Raw genomic sequence first — 22,903 nt, 5'->3', positions numbered from 1 at the left:
AGGCTGTACAACTACATAGGAAAAACACTCCACGATATGGCACTTAATGAAGTGTCAGCTCATTGATATTGTATCTAGTAACAACCCCTATTTTAGGCATTTGAACAGATTTAGGCTGAAATCTGCCAAAACCTTATTGACATTACAATGAAGTTGCTCACATGAAGGCAGATGACTTAAAGTGAAACTCTTTGAATTTGATCTGATATGTCGTTTGGGGTTCAGGTAACATTGCACAATGTGAGAGGTTGTGCCCCAGCTTGTTTTGACATTCTGCTGGTAGATTTTATGATAAAGTTGACTCATACTGTAGTCTGTTCTGGTGTTGTCCATTCTTTCTCAATCTCAACCCTGCTGAAGATGCGTTATGCAATCTATGAAGCTTTTAGAGCATTTAATATTATTCATATTTCACAGAAGATATTCTTTGCACTTTAATGTCTTTAAGATTATCTACAGAGTTCTTTCCCCTGTTGATTTATTCATGCAATTTACTCAACAAGTCTAAAGCTTTCACTGCATATTTGTGGTTTGCTATCTGCATCAAATATTGAATGAAAAGCTGGACGTGCACACTTGTAAAGATGTGAAGACAACTGAAAAATAGAAAGATTAGCTTTACTGTATGCAAAATTTCAAGCAACCCATCACACCTCACAAATAAATTACATCTAGCACTGCATGACATTTGCAGAAACATTCAAATGCAGAAAATACTGAATCCAGTTCTTTGGCAACTGAAACATGTGCATGCCACAAAAAGGCCTGGTAAACTTTTCACCAATATCCTGAGCTCCAACAGATACTGTTTAATAACGTGTCTTGATCCAAGTTCCAACATCTGAGCTCGAGGTTCAGGTTCCTGTTCAAGAGAGGGAACTCATTTGGTGTTTTATATTGCACTTCACTCTACAAAATCGATCAACTAGAACAATAACTTGACAGTTTCCAGGAGTTGTGAAGTTCTGTTCCCAGCATCCTCCACTTCTTCCGCCTCCCAGATTGATGTCTGTCAGCTGATCAGTATCACGTTGTCATTTTCAGGACGTCTGTAACGATATAATTTAAAAGAAAGCATGAGCCACACAATGTCTCAATATTACAGTGCATGCTTTCTGCTTTGGGTCATTAATCAATGTGGTTAATTGATGCAACAGAAAATATTTTGCCAATAGATCGGCTTTTTTTTTGTCGTAACACATTGCTGATTTTTATCACTGAAGATTAATGGGTTTGAAGTAGCATCCAGGAAATCACTCTCCACCACAGACTGTTTCTTTCCTTTTGAGGTGTTACATCCAACATGCGAGAACAAATACTTTACTTAAGTAAACCACAACTTGCTCAAATGTATACTTGAATATTTGCATTTCATACTACTTTATATTCCACTACAGTTCTGAGGCAAATGTTTCTGAACAAACTAAAGTGACCATAATATTCAGGGCAAAACACCTAGTGTAACAATGTGGCTCATTAATGTGACTAATACTTTATAGCACAGAGGAGTAAGATACTGTATTTCAGGCTTAGAATGCACACATACTTGTAAGTAGGGTGAGTCAATTTATTGTTGGTTTGGCTCTGCAAATGAGATTTGTTAACAATAATAAAACTATAGAAAATCACCAGCCATATCCTTTAAGTAAAAATCTGAATGCATCTTCCACTACTGGCAACATAATACAGTGGATACAGGAATACAATTTCAAAAAGACCTGCTGTTAGTTGCAAACATTTTAGAGATATTTTACTGGACTGAACAATTGTCTATGATTCATCACTGGAACAATTGGGAATGACGTGATGCTAAAAGAAACATTAGTAATTGTTGAGAGAAGAGCATTTGAAACTAGCTGTAACATGCCTAGTTATTCTCTGACTTAACACCTATGTACAGGTGTGGCTTTGCCGCAAAAGTAGCTAATAAAAAGATGAAAGGACAGATGCAGGAAGACGTCTGGATTTCTGGTGATTGAGAATAAATCTCACTGAGAATAAATCTGCAAAAACAAGCACTTTGAAAATGATACCCTTGTCTCCAAGAGTCTTGCACACTGTTTTGCTGTTAGCTCTCAAGAGAAACAGTTAATTATGTTCTCATTACATCAAATCTCTAAACGATTAGACATTTTTCTTTCATCTTTACAATCTGCCATTAGCAGCACATTTTGCTGCTGGGTTGAGTTTGCAGTTGTGTGTTTTAACTCTAACAGAAGTCTCAGACTGTCTGTTTTCACAAGCTGCTGCAGCTGAGTGAGGATATGAATGCATTTCACAGAGAGCAAGCAAAGCAAAGTCACTGCAACTTTAGGTTTTACTGGTTTTATACATTTCTTTCACGCGCAGCTTCGTCAAATCTGTCTCAAACATAATATCCACTCTTGGACTGAGCTGCTTTATGATACTGTACATACCAATAGTGAATTGCAGTAGATACATTGAAGGCGTTGAAAAGAAAATATTTGTTATTGTGTGTATCTAAATACCTTTTTCATTGATTTGAATTTCATTTGTTTGAATAACAAATCATGACTCTTGCACCTCAAGTTGTTTTCCAAGCAAGATAAGTGAACTTAATGGAGTAGAGAGACATAATAGTAGGAAGAGACTAATTATATGCAGATGAAATTTCATCCAAAAACACATTAACTATGTTTGCTGAGAAAGCTGATCTAATTTTTGTAAGCACAGAGAGCCAAAGACACTTGTAAAAATGAACTTTGGTCAGTAAAGAGGCTGCAAATGACTTCAATTACAGTATCTGTAACTTGACGAGGGTATCACTAATGACAATAAAATCAGCTAACTCCAAAAGGCCACTCACAAGTGTCACTCTCGCAATACGCAGCACTATGGGACATTATTACATAATGTCTGTAACTGAGACTGTACTTCCTTCAACACTTAAGGCAACCCAGAGTAGGAATATCGGATGCCTTGGTGATATAAAACCGCTGTGAAACAAGCAGGAAAGACCACAGAGATTGAGAGTGTTAATGTCTGGTAAAAGAAATTATGATGATTCCTAGAAGGAAAAACATATCGTTTAAGGCATAATATTTCATTCATCACATACAAAACAGCAGAAAAAACTATGCACCATAAATTACACCGATCAGCCACATTAAAACCAGCTGCCAAATATTGTGAAAGTCCTCCTCGTGCCACTACAAAAGCTCCGATCCATCGGGGCCACTAGACCTCTAAAGGTGTCCGCTGGTATCTGGCACCAAGATATTAGCAGTAGATCCTTTAAATCCTATAAATTGTGAGGTGGGGTCTCCATGGATCTAATTTATTTTTCCATTACATCCAACAGATTCTCAGTCAGATTGAGATCTGGGGGATTTGTTAGCCAAGGCAACACCTTGAACTCTTTGTCATGTTCCTCAAACCATTCCTGAACAAATTTTGCAATGTGGCAGGGTGCATTATCCTGCTGAAAGAAACCACTGCCATCAGGGAATACCGTTGCCATGAAGGGGTGTACTTGATCTGCAACGTGAACACCAGGACCAAATGTTTCCCAGCAGAACATCACTTAGAACATCACACTGCCTGCGCCAGCTTGCCATCTTCCCATAGTGCATCCTGATGCAATCTCTTCCCTAGGTAAATGATGCACACACACACACGACTGTCCACATTAAGTAAAAGAAAACGTGATATATCAGACCAGGCCACCTTCTTCCATTGCTCCATGGTTCAGTTTTCACACTCACATGCTCACTGTAGGCACTTTCTGTGGTGGACAGTGGTCAGCATGGGCACTCTGACCAGTCTGCAGCTATGCAGCAAGCTGTGATGCACTGTGTGTTCTGACACGTCTGTCGCAGCTGGCATTCGCTTTGTCTTACAGTAGCTCTTCTGTGGGATTGGACCAGATGGGCTATCTCTCGCTTCCCACGTGCATCAATGAGCCTCGGACACCCATGATCCTGTCACCGGGTCACTGGTTGTCCTTCCTTGTACCATTTCACATCTAGCCATCACAATTTGACCCTTGTCAAAGTCTCTCAGATCCTTACACTTGCCCATTTTTCCTGCTTCAACACAACTTCACATCAACTTCAAGAACTGACTGTTCACTTGCTGCCTAAAATATTCTACCCATTGACAGGTGCCATTTTATCAAGATAATCAGTGTTATTCGTTTCACCTGTCAGTGGTTTTAATATTGTGGTTGATCTGTGTATTTTCAGTTCATTTCCACTGATTACATGGCCCAAAATTTGTTGTACAATGTGTACAAACATTTGAGGCTCAGTCTTCAGAAAATAAGCAATTCTGTACAAATGACTACAGTAGTTGCTTTTCTAGGATAAACAACATCTTTTTACATTCAGTCATTTTCTCATTCACACAATTTTCTCATGCTTTTGAAGTGGAGGGGTTGGTGATGGTTTGGTAAACCAAGCCTGATGTCTGTTTACAGTTAAACCTTTTCCTGAACATAAATGATAAAAGTGATTGATGCCAAACAGGGAAATTGAAGATTAAAAAGTTACAAAACATTTAGAAATCTTAAGTTTGAAAGCAGAACCAAAGGCCAACAAAATAAACCACAATCTGTTGAAGTTCTGCCTTTGGTTGAGCTTTTAAAAATATCTGGTAGAAAACAGACATTTAAAGGGGAAGCAATAACTATTCATCATACTTCAACCTGGGCGAGAACTCACTCTGACATATTGGGAAATAATATTATAAGAAAATGTGATCTTATTGCAAACAAAGGGTAAGAAATTAATGGGAGAAAGAGGAACTTAGAGGTTAAGTCCACTGTACACACTCTACTATGCTGCACATCACATGAAAGGCAACTGGAGCTCAACTCTCACCAATCACTTCAAATCACATGACTCTGTGCTTTGACAAAACTTTTTTTGGCTCAGTTGGCTGAATCTTAACTGTTTATTTGGGAGGCAACACACCGAGATGGCTGGGGGTGGAGGCGGGGTGGGGGTTCTTCCCAGTGTACAGCCTCAGTTTCTCTGTAATCAGACATCACTGGGTGTGTCTGCATAGCTCCAACCACTAATTTCATTGCTCTCAGACCACAGAAGACCAATCCAAGCCGCAGTGTGGAGGAAACTCCGCTCCACTCTGCTGCCTGCTGATGATAGAGATTGGCTCATAGAAAAGGAATGAGCAGAAACGGGACGTATATCTTACTGTAGCAACAAAATGTAAGCAAGCAAACTGAGCGTTACTGTATTTCTAATGTTATTTCATTGTGTTTTGTGTGATTTACTTGTGTGGGCATGAATTGAAGGACTGATAAAGGGATATGTTAGTGTAATATTTTCAGAAAAAAAACTAGATCTAATTTCTGACAAAGACAATCAAACACTTCATACTTTGTTTTAACCCTCTTTAAAACACCTGGCACATCTTTCCCTTCAAAGTTCAATAAAGAGGAACATGAATACATTTTACATCGCAGCACCACCCATGTTTTCATTATCACTGATTTCTAGTGAACGCAGTGGGGGGAAAAAACAAAGCAGCAATCATATAGTATGAAAGAAAAGAAAAAACTATTTCACAAAAAAATCTTTGAAAACTTCCCACTGTAACAGTAGTTTCTACTTTCATACTATATGACTAATTTCATTGACCACACTTTTTCTATGAAAGTCTACTTTTCTGTTAGTCTTCAAATGATTGTCGTACTGTAGTATAACACACCAACATCTTAACAAGAAATTACTAAGTGCTGGACCTCCTCCTACAGCACATGCCACATAATGGCAGCGTCCCTGGTTCGATTCCAGCCAGGGACCTATGCTGCAGGTCAGTCCCCTTTCTCTCTCCCTGTTTCCTCTTGCCCTCTCTGCCACCTATTAGCTTAAATAAATAAATACTTTTAAAAAAAAAGAAATTACTAAGTGCGTGACTTGAGGTTAGTCATTCTAAATCCCAAACCAAATATGGAGATTTAAAAAAATAAACAGAAAAGTGTTCATTGTCAACACACGTGAACAAAAGATTTAAACAATAATATCACGTTTCACTGATGAGAAGATGTGTTTGCACAGTGCAGCTTTCCTGGTTTGAGTGTGACGTATATACAGCAATGCATGTCAATAAAAAGGTTAAATATTGATCTAATAGTATCAGAACATCACTAAACAATGCCTTACCTTTCACAGCAGCAGAACATTGAGTATCGGACCTGATCGTCTGTCTGACTGTCCTCCTCCACAACAGGAACATCTCGCTGCTCTCTGAGGAACTTGTGCAGGTCCGTCAGCGGGAATCCTTCCTTTTGGTAGTTCTATTAGCAAAAACATGAAGAAATGCAAAAATCATTCAAATTACTTTTTTTTTTTCATAATAGATTTTAGACAAATGAAGACTCATTCCACACTGGATAATTAAGATGAATCTAAACCACTTCCCTACACTTTTAAACTGTATTTATTCCAAAATGACCCCTCAAGGAGGTTTGTGCACATAGTTACACACATAGGAAAAGAAACAGAAATAATTGAAGTTGAGAGTGATTCTTAACTCAGTACTATAATCAATATCTGTTAATGTACAAAAATAAAAGGGGAAAACATCAGTAAATAAAAAGTAGAGAAAGTAGCAGAGAAAAGTAGTAAATAAACAGATATGCAAATGAGCAAACAAGCTCACTGTGGTAAACATTCAACATTCACTTAAAATTAGTAACTTTTGTTTTGATAGTATTGTATTCTATAGTATATGTATAATTTGTATTTGTATAATTCTTCAGATTTTAAACTTTTCTGACTAATTCTACAATATGATTTAATTGATCTGTTTCTCTTACCTTAGGACAAACTAATTTATATTGATACTTATTACATTGATTTCCTCCTGTCTTAGAAATGGACGGATACTGACCAATGTAGCTGCATTCTATACACAACTTGTAATTGTTACATAACATGAATAGTTTTCTGAAATTAACTTGTTGCTAGTTTTTCTTGTGTGGACTGAAGCCTCTAAACAAACTAACTACATTTCAGTTTGTTCAGTAGTAATATGCAAGTTTGTGGGTTTATTATAACATGTTTGGTATTATTGTTACTGATATTTCAATAACAGCACTTCCTAGAGATATCTGTAAAATATTTCAAATTGATATTCTGTTAATTAACTGCCTTTCATAACCCAAGATCTACAAAGGGCTACATCTTGACTAAAGCAGTGGTACCTTGATGGTCTCGTAGGCGTCGGTGATGAGGGCGATGAAGAGTGACAGCACCATGTAGATGAACAGGGAGATGAAGGAGTACAGGTAAACCCGGCTGAAGAGCCACACCAAAGTGTTTTTGTCTTTGAGCTGGGCGAAGGTTGTAAACATGTCATCACCATTCACCAGGGAGAATAGACACTCCGACACACGGCTCAAGCCCTCAAACTAAGAGAGATTGGAAAGGGGACAACAGATTGCATTTATAACTTTCCAATAAGTCTAATCAACAAGTAACACAGTGGCAGTGAATCAATGAGAAAGACCAGCGGTTCCTAACTTGTAGGTTTGGACCTTCTGAGGTTTTTTCAAGAGGATAAACATTGCTCACAGAGTATTTATTTGTTAAGATTTTTTCTGTAACATTTGCTAATTTGCAAATAATAAGCATTCTTTGACTTTTTATTTGACATGATTTATCATTTCAAAAGTGCTTGTACAAAAAAACAATGTTTATCCTTACAGAGGCAAAGTTACTACGAAGGAGAAGAAAGTGCAGAAGACTGACGGAGGCGTGACGGTTGATGGAGGTGAAACGATAAAGACAGAAAGTCAAACAAAGAGGGATGGTTGAAAGAGAGAGCCTGAAAGCCAGACACAGACATTATGAAAGAAGCCAAGTTCCTCCAGATTCTGATAGCATCTAAAAACAACATCCCACTGCGACAGTATGGATCCAGGGCACGGAGCTTGAAGACGTGTGGGATGGCAGGTCCGAGAACATCCTCTGTTTATTCCTTCAGTAAATACACAAAGGATCCTGGAAGGGCTGACAGTATACTACAGGGGACTCCCCCAGCCACCACAATGTAAATATTGCGACCGAATCTTGGTTGACTGCAGCAGTGGACAAACAGGGAACTGAAACCTACTTTAAGTGAACGTACATGTAGTAACCGAAAACCGTTATTGATGAACGATATTAACTTTTCTTGTAGGTTGAATTTGGAAGAATGAATGTATTGGACAACTAATAGCGTGCACCACCTACAATACAACCAATCTGAGTGCTGTATGCAAGTGAAAAGCTCTGAAAAATACACTATTAGTGGTTATGACTCTCCGCACCCGAGTATCATTTGAGCTATGGTCCATTAATCATGAACATGTGGCCTTCAGGTAAACTGACCTGACAAAAACACTTTTAATTAATCCACATTATTATTTACAGTGGTTACGCCTTTTCATTTAAAGATTATCAACAAACTATTTGGTTGGTGGTGCGCTGTTCAGCCCGGGGCAGCTGATCTCAGTTTATCTCACATCTGTCTCTCCTATGAGCAAAGCCTTGTTTAGACGCCTAGTGCTGCTTGGACTTCCGTAAATAATTTATCTTAACGGGCGAGGAGAGCTAAACACACTCACATATTTCCCTGATGGCACTCACTTTTCAAGGATCACCCAATTGAGGCAACTGGCTGTCCTGAGTTAAAGCTGTGGTCCAAAATGTCTGCCTGATTGCAGTTATTGACCTTGTGTACAAAAACATTTACAGTGTTGCTTTCGTACTTTCTTATTGCTTAAAGACAGATCTGTCCCGGTGGACTAGAGGTTTAAGATGCTGGTCATGTAATGTGCTCCATATGAGTTTGACGGGTGTCTGTGTTGCATGTCATCCATCATTTCTCCACTCATTTCCTGTCACTTCTGCATTGTACAAAGGCTCCAAAACGTACTTTAACAAGACTAAGAGTGTGAATGTGTGATGATGCTTTGAGCTAAACACATCTTAGTTTAGTGTGTAAGCATGCTAACCTTTGCCAAGTAGCCCTAAACATGAACTTCAGCTAAGGATGATGGGGACTCTTGATCTGGGCACTGTGGACATCTGCACAAAATGTTATGGCAGTCATATTTCAGAGCACTGCATGGCTAAAACTCTAGTTGATTCAAAAAAGGAGATGATTATGAGTGCAATAATGTGAGGGTATGCATGCGCATGATTGTGGAAACATTTTCTAAACCTGGTCACCTTAAGGACTGTCATTGAATTAGAAGGTTTCATGAGCAAAACATATACTGACACCTAGTGGCTGTATATTCACAGTGTCTTCAAAAAACTAAAAAGGCCAATGACCTGAACAGGGAAGACAAAGGCCATTTTTGTGATTTGCACAACAAAAAATGCTGAAATGGCGATTCAAAAGCTTAATAACCACAAGACAAATTTGAGGAATCTTAAAGTATCATAGCATAAATAATCTGTTTAGTACCTCCAGATAAGGTTAAAAATGGTACAGAACATGTGGTTTATTTCATTTAAATAAACAATTTATATTTTTGTGATAAGGAACATTTTTTGTAAACGGTAATCAGATATTATATATTTACCAGTATAAATTTTAGCATTCAATCTATTCCACTTTATTAATGAGTTTAAAATTGCAATTTGCTGTTGGCTTGCCATTTAATCACAGGATACTGTTACTTAGTGCATACTGCATGTACACACATGCAAACTTGAGAGAGAATTTCAGGCCTCCACAGTCACAACTCTTTTCAGACCAGTTTGCCAGTTACCTTCTCATGGTATGGCCCCAGTACGATCCACCCACAGAAGGTGTAGCCGAGGTAGATCATGCCAGCACAGCAGCAGAATCGCAGGACCTTGGGGAAGGCTGCTTTCATGGTTAAAATCAGCACCTATACAGCCATATATGAAAAAAAAAAATTGTATATCTCAAATTAAAAATTGTCGCACTTTGATTTCCAAAAAAATTAAAAAAGTTACAAAATGTATGCAACATTGTCTCAGTAACTTTGCAGAGTTGGTAACGTGCTGCTGTACATTGATCAGTCAGAAATGTATTCTACTACACACTACTATTAACTACTAGTAACCAATCTGAGCTCCAGGACAAGGTTAATAATAGTATAATGATGTAGAAAACTGCCCACTCACATTGTATTTCTGGAAGTAGCCCAGGTACCTGATAACGCCAACCCACACCATTAATGTAGATGTTCCCAGAAAGATGCTGCACACGTCATAACTTGTTAGACTCTACAGGAGAGAGAGACATAGAGACATCGAGAGAGAGACAGCGAGAGAGAGAGAGGAGTTTGATATCAGGAGAACAGACCTCAGCGAATCTCTGCATTTAGTGTTGTTTATGTGCCACATAAGTCTCTTGTTGACATACAGTTCACACAGAATCAGAAAAAGATTATGTTCTTCAAATTAACTTAAAAAGCTATTATTTATTTATTTAATGCTTATTTGTATAGGGACAAGTATATGAATTAATGCTACATACCACATCATTTATAAACTACGCTAGCCTGTCTTTAAATGGGCTTTTAAAATACAAAAAACTAAACATTAAAATACTTACAATAAACTGTAAGATGCACAAAACTCAATGCATATACATACATTAAAAAAGACAAAACACAACGAGAAAACACATACATAACAGCACAAAACACAAACAATGATACAATAAAAGTATCATAAAATGGAGTGCCCTGGTAACTGAATACACATCACACATCTGCAACATCCCTTCCTCATTTCCTATTAGCCAGTAAGTGTCCAAAAATAATAGGAATTTTTAATAAGCACCAGATTTAACCCTCTTTATAAACTGTTCAGTTATGATGATAAAGGATATGATTTTCATCACGTCATTTGTGATAAATTGTAACGTGAATTATTTTATTAGGGTCTAAAGTACAGCGTGACACTGCAGCCGAGGAACATCCTATTAATCGTTAACTAATGTGTGACGCTGTGACGTTTTGCTGTTATGTTCCTGAGTTGAAAAACAAAGTTAAAAGCCTTGTAAGTCTCACTCTTTGGTTCTGTGGACTCCACATTTCAAAATCTAGCGGCTTTGCTCTGTTAAATAGCTAAAATATGACAAATTCCCCTCTACCATCAGATTTCAGGAAAGAAAATAGTTATAACACCTTCTTCCTTGCATCTTCACACAATCAAATCAAATACTTTCACAATGTTTTTCTTAACTTTTGAAACAAGGACATTTGGTGTTTTTTTTTGTTGTTGCTCCCTGTCCCTTTTTCATTTGACTTGTCCTGTTAAGTCCATTCTGTTATCATTTGGAACATTAAAGTACAAGTCATAGTCCAAAATCCAGTTAGACCATTTATTCAAGAAGGGAGTTTCCAGGTCAGGAGTCAAGAGTTTTTCTAAACAGCAAACTGAAAACCTACAGTGCTTCACTCTCAAAAAAGAAGACCTAGCCAGGGGCGAAGAGAGTTTATAACCATCTCTGTCAAACTTGGGGTGAATACTCAACTCAACATGGTGGCTATTTCAAGTACAGACTGAAAACTCACAGCTGGGTTAAAATAAACAGGAGTTTACAGTGTCTACACTGAGTCAGTCCAAGCCAAAGTCCACCAGTCGCTGAAGGACTAACATCTGTTCCTAGCTGTTTTATGTCTCAACTGCTTAATAAACAACAGGACATGAAATCAAAAGTCATACCTTGCAGCTGGCTCCACAGAAACCAAATCAAAGTTTTACAGAAAAGATTAGCTTCTTTCTTTGGTCAAGTCAAGTCAAGTCAAACTTTATTTATAAAGCACATTTAAAAACAACCTCAGTTGAACCAAAGTGCTGTACAGTTATTAAAATACAATATAATCATACACAAATATAATAATAAATTAAAGCTGCAAGCGGCGATGAACGGGCCCTCGCGCCCCCATGCATGTCGGGGCTGTGGTGCAGTCGGAGGGCGCGCACGTAGAAGTCTTCATACGCAGGCTTTTATTTGACGTTGCATGATGTGGTGAAATATCACTGCCTGTTTCCACTATGTGGCACTAGAGAGCACCCACCAATTATATGTCATGTTGTAGTATGTGATGTGGAGAAGACATCCTGTAAATTTCATATAAATCGGATAATGTTTGTCATATGAGGCTGACTTCCTGTGTCCAGGAGGTGGCGCTAAAGGTCACCCACCAATAATATGTCATGTTGTAGTATGTGATGTGGAGAAGACATCCTGTAAATTTCATATAAATCGGATAATGTTTGTCATATGAGGCTGACTTCCTGTGTCCAGTAGGTGGCGCTAGAGGTCACCCACCAATTATATGTCATGTTGTAGTATGTGATGTGGAGAAGACATCCTGTAAATTTCATATAAATCGTATAATGTTTGTCATATGAGGCTGACTTCCTGTGTCCAGGAGGTGGCGCTAAAGGTCACCCACCAATAATATGTCATGTTGTAGTATGTGATGTGGAGAAGACATCCTGTACATTTCATATGAATCGGGTAATGTTTCTCATATGAGGCTGACTTCCTGTGTCCAGTAGGTGGCGCTGTGTATATGACACAGTATTGATGCATAGACGTGTACAGGGCGGGACCCTCTACATGCGTGATCAATTTGGTGTAGATCAGACGATGTCTGTAGTAGTAATAAGGATTTCCTGCTTTTTGGCGAAGGATCGAATGGCGAAGGAAATTGTCGGCACCGCCACGCCCAAACCGAATCCCTAATCAGAAAGTTTTTGATGACTTTTCATCTCCAATGTCTCAAGATGATTCTGTGCAAATTTGAAGTTGGTCGGATTAAATCCCTAGGACAAGTTCGTTAAAGTACGAGGCGTGGAAATCGCACATATTTTTCAAAATGGCCGACTTCCTGTTGGAGTGACGTCATGGGTACCCTAGACTTTTTTGTGCGTCTTTACACGATACATATGTGTACCGAATTTCGTTTGTCTACGTCAATCTGAGTCGAGGGGCTCTATTTTTAAAATTTTCTAGGGGGTGCTATTGAGCCATTTTGCCACGCCCATTTTCGCGATCCTTAAAATATATAATTTTTCGCCAAGCCTGGCTTACGTGCAGAATTTGGTGAGTTTTGGGGAACCTTTAAGGGGGGAAAAAGGCCGTCGAACTCGTAGAAAAAGTATAATAATAATCTGTACAGATACAATAGGGCCCCGCACTTTTAGTGCTCGGGCCCTAATTAAAGCTGCAAGCAGCGATGACCGGGCCCAAGCTCCCTCACCACGCCACTAATGAGCGAGACTTGGCATGACGCATCTTCCAGGGCAAATGGAAACAAACAGCGCTAATATCGCAAATTCGATTCAAAATGGCCGACTTCCTGTTGGAGTGAGGGTATGGGTCCAAGAGACTTTTTTCTACGTCTTTAGACGATACATATGTGTGCCGAATTTCGTTTGTCTACGTCACTCTGGAGGGAGGGGCTCAATTTCCTTAATCTTCTACGGGGTGCAGTACCCCCATTTGGCCAGCGGTTCCTGTTAAATGGCGAAACGGCAAAATTCCTCACATCGCCACGAAGCAACCAAACCAGTAATCAAAAAGATTTTGATAACTTTTCATCTCCAATGTCTGAAGATGTTTCTGAGTGAATTTGAAGTCGGCCAGATTAAATCTCTAGGAGGAGTTCGTTCAAATACGAGGCGTGGAAATCGCCCAAATCGCACATATTTTTCAAAATGGCCGACTTCCTGTTGGGGTGAGGGTATGGGTCCAAGAGACTTTTTTGTGCGTCTTTACATGATACATATGTGTACCGAATTTCGTTTATCTATGTCAATCTGAGTTGAGGGGCTCAATTTTTATTTTTTTTTCTAGGGTGCGCTTTTGTATCCAGTAGGTGGCGCTATGGAGCTAACACAATATTGATGCATACACGTGTTCAGGGCGGTACCCTCTACATGCGTGATTAATTTGGTGTAGATCGGACGATGTCTGTAGGAGTTATAAGGACTTCCTGCTTTTTAGCGAAGGGTCGAATGGCGAAGGAAATTGTCAGCGCTGCCACGCCCAAGCAGAATCCCTAATCATAAAGTTTTTGATAACTTTTCATCTCCAATGTCTCAAGATGTTTCTGAGTGAATTTGAAGTTGGTCGGATAAAATCCCTAGGACAAGTTCGTTAAAATACGAGGCGTGGAAAACGCCAAAATCGCACATATTTTTCAAAATGGCCGACTTCCTGTTGGAGTGACGTCATGGGCCCCCCAGACTTTTTTGTGCGTCTGGACATGATACATATATATTCCAAATTTCGTTCAAGTACGTCAATCTTTCACATTTTTATATTCGTTAGGGGGCGCTATTGAGCCATTTTGGCGAACCATAAAATATCAAATTTTTCGCCTGGTCTGATGTTCGTGCAAATTTTCGTGAGTTTTGGGGCACGTTTAGGCTGTCAAAAAAGCGTTTGTTTTCTATAATAATAATCTCTACGATTACAATAGGGCCTTCGCACTGTAGTGCTTGGGCCCTAATAATAATCTCTACGATTACAATAGGGCCTCGCACTGTAGTGCTTGGGCCCTAATAAAACAGTAAAGGAATAATAAGAGCTCAATTTTAAAAAAGAGTAAAAGTAAAGATAAATTAAAAATGCAAGCAGTGTCGAAGGGCCCTCGCACCCCATCGGTTTCCCCCCAACTGTAACGCCATACGTGCACGTCGGTGCGTGCGGCGGTCGCAGGGCTGTCAAAACTGGCATGTAGATGTCTTTGCTCCTGTGCCTTTAATTGAACATTGTGTGATGGGGTTAATGTCTCCACTAGATGGCAAACTAAGACCACAAATGAGTCTGGGTGACTTCTCAGCACAAAGGAATGTGGGTGAAGGTTCAAAAAATCATTAAAATTGAGCATTTTTGCCTGGATGGCAGACTTCCTGTTGGACTATGGCTATGGGTCCAAGAGGCTTTTTTGTGCGTCTTTACACGATACATGCGTTTCCCGAATTTGGTTTATCTACGTCAATCTGAGTGGAGGGGCTTGATTTTTAAAATTTTCTAGGGAGCGCTATTAATCCATTTTTGCGTCGGCCATTTCCGCGATCCTTAAAATATCACATTTTTCGCCGGATTGGACATGATTGCAAGTTTTGGTGAGTTTTGGGGCATGTTTAGGCTGTCAAAAAGGCGTAAAACTATAATAATAATAAAAATCATCCAGATTGAACATTTTAGCCTGGATGGCCGACTTCCTGTTGGACTTGGGTATGGGGTATGGGTCCAAGAGGCTTTTTTGTGCGTCTCGACATGATACATAGGCCTTGTGGATTTCATTTTTCTATGTCAATGTGGAAGGCGGGGCTTAAACTTTGAAATCTTCCAGGGGGCGCTGTGGAGTCATCTTCTCACTTAAAAATCCCAAACTTTGTCAGTAGTCAATATGTGTGACTGTTGACGTATGTGTACAATTTCGTGAGTGTAGGAGTCTGTGAAAATGTACAAAATGGATAAAGGCATTAGGGGGCGCTATTGAGCTGTTGTGCCACGCCCAGGGGCAGTTATGGTCTCAAATTAAAGTGCGCCTGAGTGTGAACCTATGTGGGCAATTTGGTGATTCTGTGAAGACGGGAAAGTCCTCTAAACGCAGAGGGAAAAACGGAAAATTGACGCAGGAAATGCACAATAACTCACTTCCTGTTAGAGCGAAAAATTTGAAAAAAATAATTTGGGGGTTTACCCATGAGTGCTATGAGTCCTGTAAATTTCATGAAGATCAGACAAAGTTTGTGGTCACATGACCTGCTGTTAGGGGGCGCTATGGAGACCCCTTGCCACACCCACCCCCAAAGATGTTGAAATTGAAACGGCTTCAACAGGTGTGACATTTTACGCACTGCATGTATTAACATCCGACAATATATGGAGGAGTTATAAGGAGTTGTTTGTTTATACAAACAAACGACTGCCACGCCCACCTGGTATAACGTAGGAAAAATCTGTCGTCAAGTTTACATCATCAAGGTCTGAGGATGATACAGTTCCAATCTGAAGTCTGTGGAGTCAAAATTGCAGGAGGAGTTTGTTAAAGTACGAGGCCTGGAAATGGGGAAAATGGCGACAAAAATGCACCTGTGATCCAAGATGGCCGACTTCCTGTTGGACTTAGGGTATGGGTCCAAGAGTCTTTTTTGTGCGTCTGGTCATGATATACATGAATCCTAAATTTTGTTCATGTACGTGCATGTAGAAGGCGGGGCTTCAACTTTTAATGTTCTAGGGGGCGCTGTAGAGTCATTTTGGCACTTAAAAGGTTGCGGTCATACCAAAAATTAATATTCGTGAGTCTTGACGAGTGTGTCCAATTTGGTGAGTTTTAGAGTTTGTCAGTACATCCTAAGTGGGAAAACACATTAGGGGGCGCTACTGAGCTGTTGGGGCAAAATGTTGGGCAAATGTGGTATCAGATGAAAGAGCTCATGATTTGAAACCTACGTGGCAGGTTTCATGATTCTGTGGACATCATAAAGTCCTCAAAGCGGTGTTCGAAAAATGAAAATCGGTGCACGCCACCGCGTGGGCGACTTCCTGTTTGGTAAAAAAATTCCACAAAATTAATTTCTCAATGATCCGATGAGACCTATGAGATATGTAAATTTCATGCAGATCCGAGAAGATTTGTGGTCACATGACCCGACTTGTGGGGGCGCTAGCGAGTCCCCTTACCACGCTTGCGTCCAATCACGTTAAATTAAATAAATTTTCACCAGCTGCGACGTGTGTGCAGAATTTCATGAGTTTTCATGTATGTTCAGGCCGCCAAAAATGCGCCTAAAGTGGCGGCACAAGAGCGTGAAAAATAATAATAAGAATCCTGGCAAAAGCAATAGGTCCCTCACTGACTTGTCAGTGCTCGGGCCCTAAAAACAATAAAATAAAAATAAAAGCCAAGGATTCTCGCCTAGCTGTGGCTGAACGCCAAGGAGAAAAGATGGGTTTTCAGCAGTGTCTTAAAGTGCTCAACAGACAGTTCTGTTGCAGCTCTAACCTGGATAGGTAGGCTGTTCTTTTGTATTTAGAGGTGTCAAGTTTTGGGGCCCTACACAATAATCTTCTCTTTTTGGAAAGAAGTACATGATTAATTTTACCTTAGCTTGTATTTCCATCTTCAGTATGGCTCCAATTATGGCCAAGAGGTCGCTGACAATGACCAGCACATACCAGCCATTCAGGAACTCGCCTTGGTCGTCCTCGCACACTTTACGATTGTAGTTCTCATGGAGGAATCTGGAGAATCTCTGAAATTACACCAATGAAAATATATTTTGTTTATTCTGCATTGACAATCTTATTATAAGAGTAACAAAATGTATGCAGAGTGTGTACCAAACTCAAGAATTGAATCATATCTACATGAGATAGGAATTATTTGTCTTTACTGGGACATTTGGGTAAAAATTATTCTAAAAATTCAACAAACCAAAAAACTGAAGTCTATAGTCAGAAAGACTAACAAGAGGAAGAACCTTATGGATAAAACGGCAATGTATGATACTGAGCGGATGAGCAGCGAGTGATCAGCTGACCTGGAGTAACCCGATAGCCAGTACGATGGAGCGGGTACACAGCACTGCTGATGTGAGGCAGACCAGTATGACGAAGCCATCAAAAACCAGAATATAGTGTGTATTCTTCTGAGCTGAAAAAATGTGAGTGTGTGAAAGAGAGAGAAGGGGCAGGGGGGGTTATCTCATATGCAATTGTTGCACACTCATTACTGATAATGACATGTTTGCAGGAAACGCCTCAGTAACAGTCAACAGTTTCTAGACCCTGGATCTCGTCATTATCAACTTTGTTGGGAGTAAAAGAGCTTTGCATTTTTGGGCCAAATAGCATTCAAAATATTTTTTATTTAACTTATTACACAGGATGCGGAATATAGCGGACAGGGCAATGCACAAGTGAGCTGATACCACAATGTAAAAGTTGACAATATTAAATGACATGATGCATATGCATATATATATATATATATATATACATATACATATACACACAGATAACATAAGATTAATCTCAAATAAAGACTTAATATTTAGACCTCTAAACTTTCTTCTAAACTATTCATTAATGTGTAAATATTACAGACATGTATTTACATGCTCAAATTCTCTCTGCACTCTAGAAAAGCAGGGGGAAAAAAGGTACAACAGCTCCTGATCTGGTGATCTGTCCTGTCTTATTTCGTTGTTATGTGTATTTCATGCCCTGTTTTCCATTATGTGTTGTTAAATTTCACTTGTCAGTTGCTCTGCTAAACCTTACCGGTCCCAGATATCTTCCAATCTATGCATGCACTGCTCTGAGCGTCTATGTCCAGGAATATTTTCACTTTTCCGCTGTGACACTGATTGTCAAATGTTATCTAGAGACAAGAGCAAAGAAAGGGAAAGAATATTATTAAAAATGAGACAACTAGTCTTGTTGTGTGAAGTGTGTGTTTAAACTAGCGATGCTCCAATCAGGGGCGGAGCTAGACATTTCAGTTGAGGCACAGAGTGAAATGCAATTAAAATTGAATGTGATCAAAATAAATTACTACTACTACTACTAATGTTTACAATAGTCATACAATGCAGTAAAATAAAATTCTATGCATGTTAAAAAAAAAAAAATGGCCCTAGCCCTGATTGCTTTGGGCTTAGCTCTGGATCTTGTAACTCCTAGATTCGCCCCAGGCACCAGTCCAAATTATTCAGTCTCAATACCGATACCTGGCCTTTGGGTATTGTCAGATACCAAATACAGATGTGATAATTAATGAATGAGTTAATAAGCTGTATGCCTCACTGTGTGGAAGAGACTGGAATCATTCTTTTATGTGTAAGGCAAAATCAAGCTTGAATTAAACATTGCTTTCCTGACTTTGTAAAACAAAATGTCACAAATAAATTAATAGATATGAATTTACTGAATTGTTATTCATTAAAATAGTGGTATCCACTATCAGATCTTCCCATTGTCACGATACCTGATCCAGCTATTTTAGTCAGTATTGAACCAATATGTCAGTATCACTACTGGTACATCTCCAGTTTCAATAATAGTGCAATATATGCTGTATATTCAAAGTGTTAGCAGTCACTTGAATCAGTCTACAGTACATCTCTTAATGTCGGATTAAACCTGATTATGACAGAAAATGTATGCGAACCATACCGAAACATAGAAAGAGTAGCAGTCAGGTAACTCTCGTGAGCGCACTGTCTGTAGGTTTATTCCCTTCAGCTGGAACGTTATTTTGATGTCCACAAGCCTGAACAAGAGAGTGGAAAAGGTGATTTAAAAACATATTTTAATGCACATGAGGAAAAGCAAATATTATTAGTTAGCACTTTATTTGTGGTATACCTGTAAAAGTCCAGGTCAAAAAAGGATGAATTCTCCGTTTTCCATTTGTTTGCAGTCAATGGATCATGTGACATACAAACTGAGAAAGAGGAAATGAACAGCGTGAGAAAATACACTGTCGCTGCAATGTTCTACTGCTATTTGAGCTCTGCTATACAATAAAATTCACACAGTAAGACACACACGTCCACAATCATAAAGTAAGAAACAGAAACATTGCCCTTGTCAGGGAAGTTTTGATTCATGCTCTTACTGGTTGCCTGTAATGTTGCTGTGATTTAGTAATTCAGGTTTTCCATTATAATGATTGTAAAACCTTTTCAATCTAAAAGCAATCTGAATATTATGACTGTTACATACATCCACTGGGACATTTATGTTAGTTTAAAAGCACACACACAGAAGATCAAGTTTGTAGTTCATCATGTACATAATAATATAAATGTGCCATAGAATCTAAAATTACAAGGGGGAACATTTTGAGAGCAGAAAAATAATAAGAGTGATTAATATGTTGATTTCTAAGTAACGTGTCCGTTTCTTTTTTAAAGATGCAAGTGTTCCCATTCACCTGTCTCCAGCTGGGCGTCTATGTCGAAAGCCTCATCTGAGGGCTCTACACTGCCTCTTCTGTAGTACTCTTTGCAGACGATGAGAGGAAGGAGGCTGCCGTCTTCATCCTCAGCGAAACTGATGGGACCCACAGAGAGCCGGCCCAACTGGCTGTACTGTAAATATCAAAGGCCTCTGGTAAAAACACAATGTTACAGGGTGATTCCTGGACCTGAAAACATCACTGGTTCCCCCTTTTTGAATTAAATATTTTATCTTTCAAGGTAATTAGTGTATGCACCATAAACAATCTAGCTTTTAGTTTATATTATTTGTACCGTCTAAATTATCTTACTATTTGGAAAGTGCTGGATTTACATTCATTCATTAACCTGAAAAAATATGAAAATTCAACCCTAGCACATTCAAGACAGCAGCATCACAGTTCAAACAATTGTTTTTATATGTGTGCGTGTGTGAGGTGAATTGGTTCGACTTGCCTGATCCAGGACATAAAACAGACTGTCATAGACATCTTGCTGTGTATAGACAGCGATACTGTAGTCGTCTTCATCCACCCCGGTGTAGCCCTTCAGGAACAGGTTTTTGAATGTCATGGTGTTCTCCTCCTTATAGGACACCACCAGCTGGTTGTTGAGGCCGAACAGGATGAGCTACGGAGGAAACAAGACAGAGAGAGAGAGAGAGCACTTTTAGGTTTTCTGCTTGCAATAAAAGTCATACATGGAAGTAGAGCTACAATGAATAACTATTTAATTATTTGCAAACTATTTTGATAATGGATTAATAATTTGGAGTCATTCCTAAACTGTCTTAATTATTTGATATCAGCTACTCAAATGTGAATATTTTCTGGTTTATTTAGTCTCCTATGAAAGTATACCCTATATCTTTGTGGACAAAACAAAACATTTGAGGACATTGTGTTGCGTTTTGGGAAATAATTATGACTCACATTCATTCCCTAAACGCTTCGCTCATAGAGGCTGACGATAATCTTCCAGAGTTTAAGAAAAAAAACAACAACTGCATTGCAGAACCAATCCAAAGTCTTTAGGGTGGCCCTTTATATTTGGGCTGTTCACTATGGAGGAGGATAGAGGGAGATATCATTTCTGGCAAGTCGTGTCCGTAACAAATTGTAAGGGGCGTAGGTTTGTTAGCAGCTATTCTCATCCCCATTTAAGTAACTACTGTACACAACCGAAATCCCCAGACATCAGTAGGTAGAGATTTCCGTTGGTCTCGCAATACCAGATCTATTCATCAAGAAAATAACCAAGATATTAATCAATAATGAAAAAATAATTGTTCTTAGTCACAAATTACTAGGTGATAGAAACACATTTATTCCTTTTGCTGGATTTAGTGTTTATGCTGAATATTTTTGAAGTCACCTTTTACTGAATTAATGTCAGTCTCACTAGCAAAAACATGTTTCCCCATTTCATTTCGCAATTTCCCCATTTACAACAAACTGATTTTGTCTTGTCTGCATCTTTTCAAAGATCATATACAGCAATGGTCACATTTTTATTAAAAGTAAAATATTAATGTAATTGCACTTTAGAGTATGACTTTATAGTGCTCTTTCAACCACTGAAGATTTCCTTGTACAACTCAAGAGAAAATAACGGTACATTTAAACACTGTCAGCAAACGGGTCAAAGTTCAGATCTATGGGTGGGGTTGCTTCATTTCATAATCTTCCATTTGAAACCCCCCCCCCCCCCCCCCCCCCCCCCCCCCCCCCCCCCCCCCACAAAAACAGACACACAGATTATGTAAGTGAACCATGCTTTTCAGTACATAGTGGGAAAAAAAGTGTCCACACAATTACATTTATTGCACATGCCTGCGGTCCCTGCACAGATTACACATTCAAACATAAACACACAGAAGCAGTATGAAACATTTGACATTAGACCCTCAGCACATACTTGTGTGGTGATCATGACGATTTTCAGGATCTGCACCCCCAATTTCCAGGGTATGTGTCGTCGGGCCCTGTACTTCTCACACGGGCTCATGAAGTAGTACTTTATGTCATCCCTCAGCATCTCCTCTTTAATAATGTCTTGAGTCGTAGTTGAGCTGAAACAAAACGTAACACAAAAGGCTGAGAGACAAATGAGGAAATTCTTAATGTGCAAGTTGATGTGAACTCCTCAGTAAAAAAAAACACCCACTTCATTTCTGACATGTTGCACTCATCTTTGGGTTCACGTTTCATATGAAGAGACTAAAATAAACGTGTTAAGTGAAAATACAGAAGTGGAAATGCAAGAAAGCTATTATTTCATTGACTTGAGCAATATTTTTTTTTCTCCCAGGAAGAACTGCATGTACTGAGAGTACACTGCCTGCATTCATGGTGCTTCCTGGGTTTACGCACAAGGTTTCAGTGCACTTTCAGTATTTTCCTATAGTGAGTCACACACAGCCTCACTGACATCCATTCCACTGTTTCTGGACATTAACCTTAAGGGTTTTTAGTAGCCCAATCGCACATTTAACAACTATCATGTGTACCTAACAGCCTACCTGTGTGGTCCTGTCATGAAGTATCTCTGACTGATAGGTGACGTTGTTTAATTTATTAAATTGTAGGTAACTTAAACTTTGGAGACTAAATATCCCGTTTTCACATTTTCACATTTAGTTAATACTAAAAAACGTCAAAGTAGTTAGTAGTAACACCTTTGCATGTTTGTTTTTTTTAGGTCGAAAGCATAGCCCTAATCTAGTTTTGAGCAGCTGACACTTAAAAAATAAACCTTACCTAATTGAATTGCTCCTATCCAGATATCGAGTCAATAGTTCCATGATTGATTGGCCACGTGAAAACACCAATTAATCGCGTTTGGTTATTAAAGGGTTGTCAGAGACAAGCAGCGGACTTGAATGCCGTTAGCCAGAGTTTACTGTGAGATCACGCAGCGTCCAGTCAGCCAATCAGGAAATGAATTTC

General features: G+C 39.0%; 1 protein-coding gene across 2 annotated transcripts; it reads right to left on the bottom strand.

Annotated features, from left to right (window-relative positions):
* Positions 1 to 379: 379 nt before the first annotated feature.
* On the bottom strand, positions 380 to 22,857 carry mcoln2 (mucolipin TRP cation channel 2). Of its 2 annotated transcripts, XM_062423472.1 has the most exons (14): positions 22,715 to 22,857; positions 21,873 to 22,026; positions 20,412 to 20,585; positions 19,931 to 20,087; positions 19,360 to 19,438; positions 19,168 to 19,264; positions 18,274 to 18,373; positions 17,532 to 17,644; positions 17,094 to 17,243; positions 10,131 to 10,232; positions 9,749 to 9,871; positions 7,190 to 7,396; positions 6,147 to 6,280; positions 380 to 1,049 (listed from the first exon to the last, which is right to left on the bottom strand). In XM_062423472.1, the coding sequence occupies exons 1-14, from the start codon at positions 22,756 to 22,758 to the stop codon at positions 1,013 to 1,015; spliced, it is 1,671 nt and encodes a 556-aa protein (XP_062279456.1). In that variant the 5' UTR covers positions 22,759 to 22,857; the 3' UTR covers positions 380 to 1,012. The 2 variants fall into 2 exon arrangements, with proteins under 2 accessions (XP_062279456.1, XP_062279458.1); XM_062423474.1 differs by lacking the exons at positions 21,873 to 22,026; positions 22,715 to 22,857 and having other exon boundaries at positions 19,931 to 20,078; positions 20,408 to 20,493.
* Between the last annotated feature and the right edge of the window lie 46 nt (positions 22,858 to 22,903).

Source organism: Scomber scombrus, chromosome 8 (assembly GCF_963691925.1).
Source record: "Scomber scombrus chromosome 8, fScoSco1.1, whole genome shotgun sequence".
Lineage (NCBI taxonomy): Eukaryota > Metazoa > Chordata > Actinopteri > Scombriformes > Scombridae > Scomber > Scomber scombrus.
The sequence above is the reverse complement of the archived record's forward strand: the minus strand, read 5'-3'. Positions and strand labels throughout refer to the sequence as shown.

Bases quoted from the DNA above. Each gene is read 5' to 3' on its own strand.
- mcoln2 (XM_062423472.1), bottom strand. From the start codon at position 22,758: ATGGAACTATTGACTCGATATCTGGATAGGAGCAATTCAATTAG. The intron at 17,244-17,531 runs GTCAGCTGATCA...GTGTAATTTCAG, and splicing joins TGGCTATCGGGTTACTCCAG to AGATTCTCCAGATTCCTCCA. The intron at 9,872-10,130 runs GTGAGTGGGCAG...ATGGCTGTATAG, and splicing joins GCTACTTCCAGAAATACAAT to GTGCTGATTTTAACCATGAA.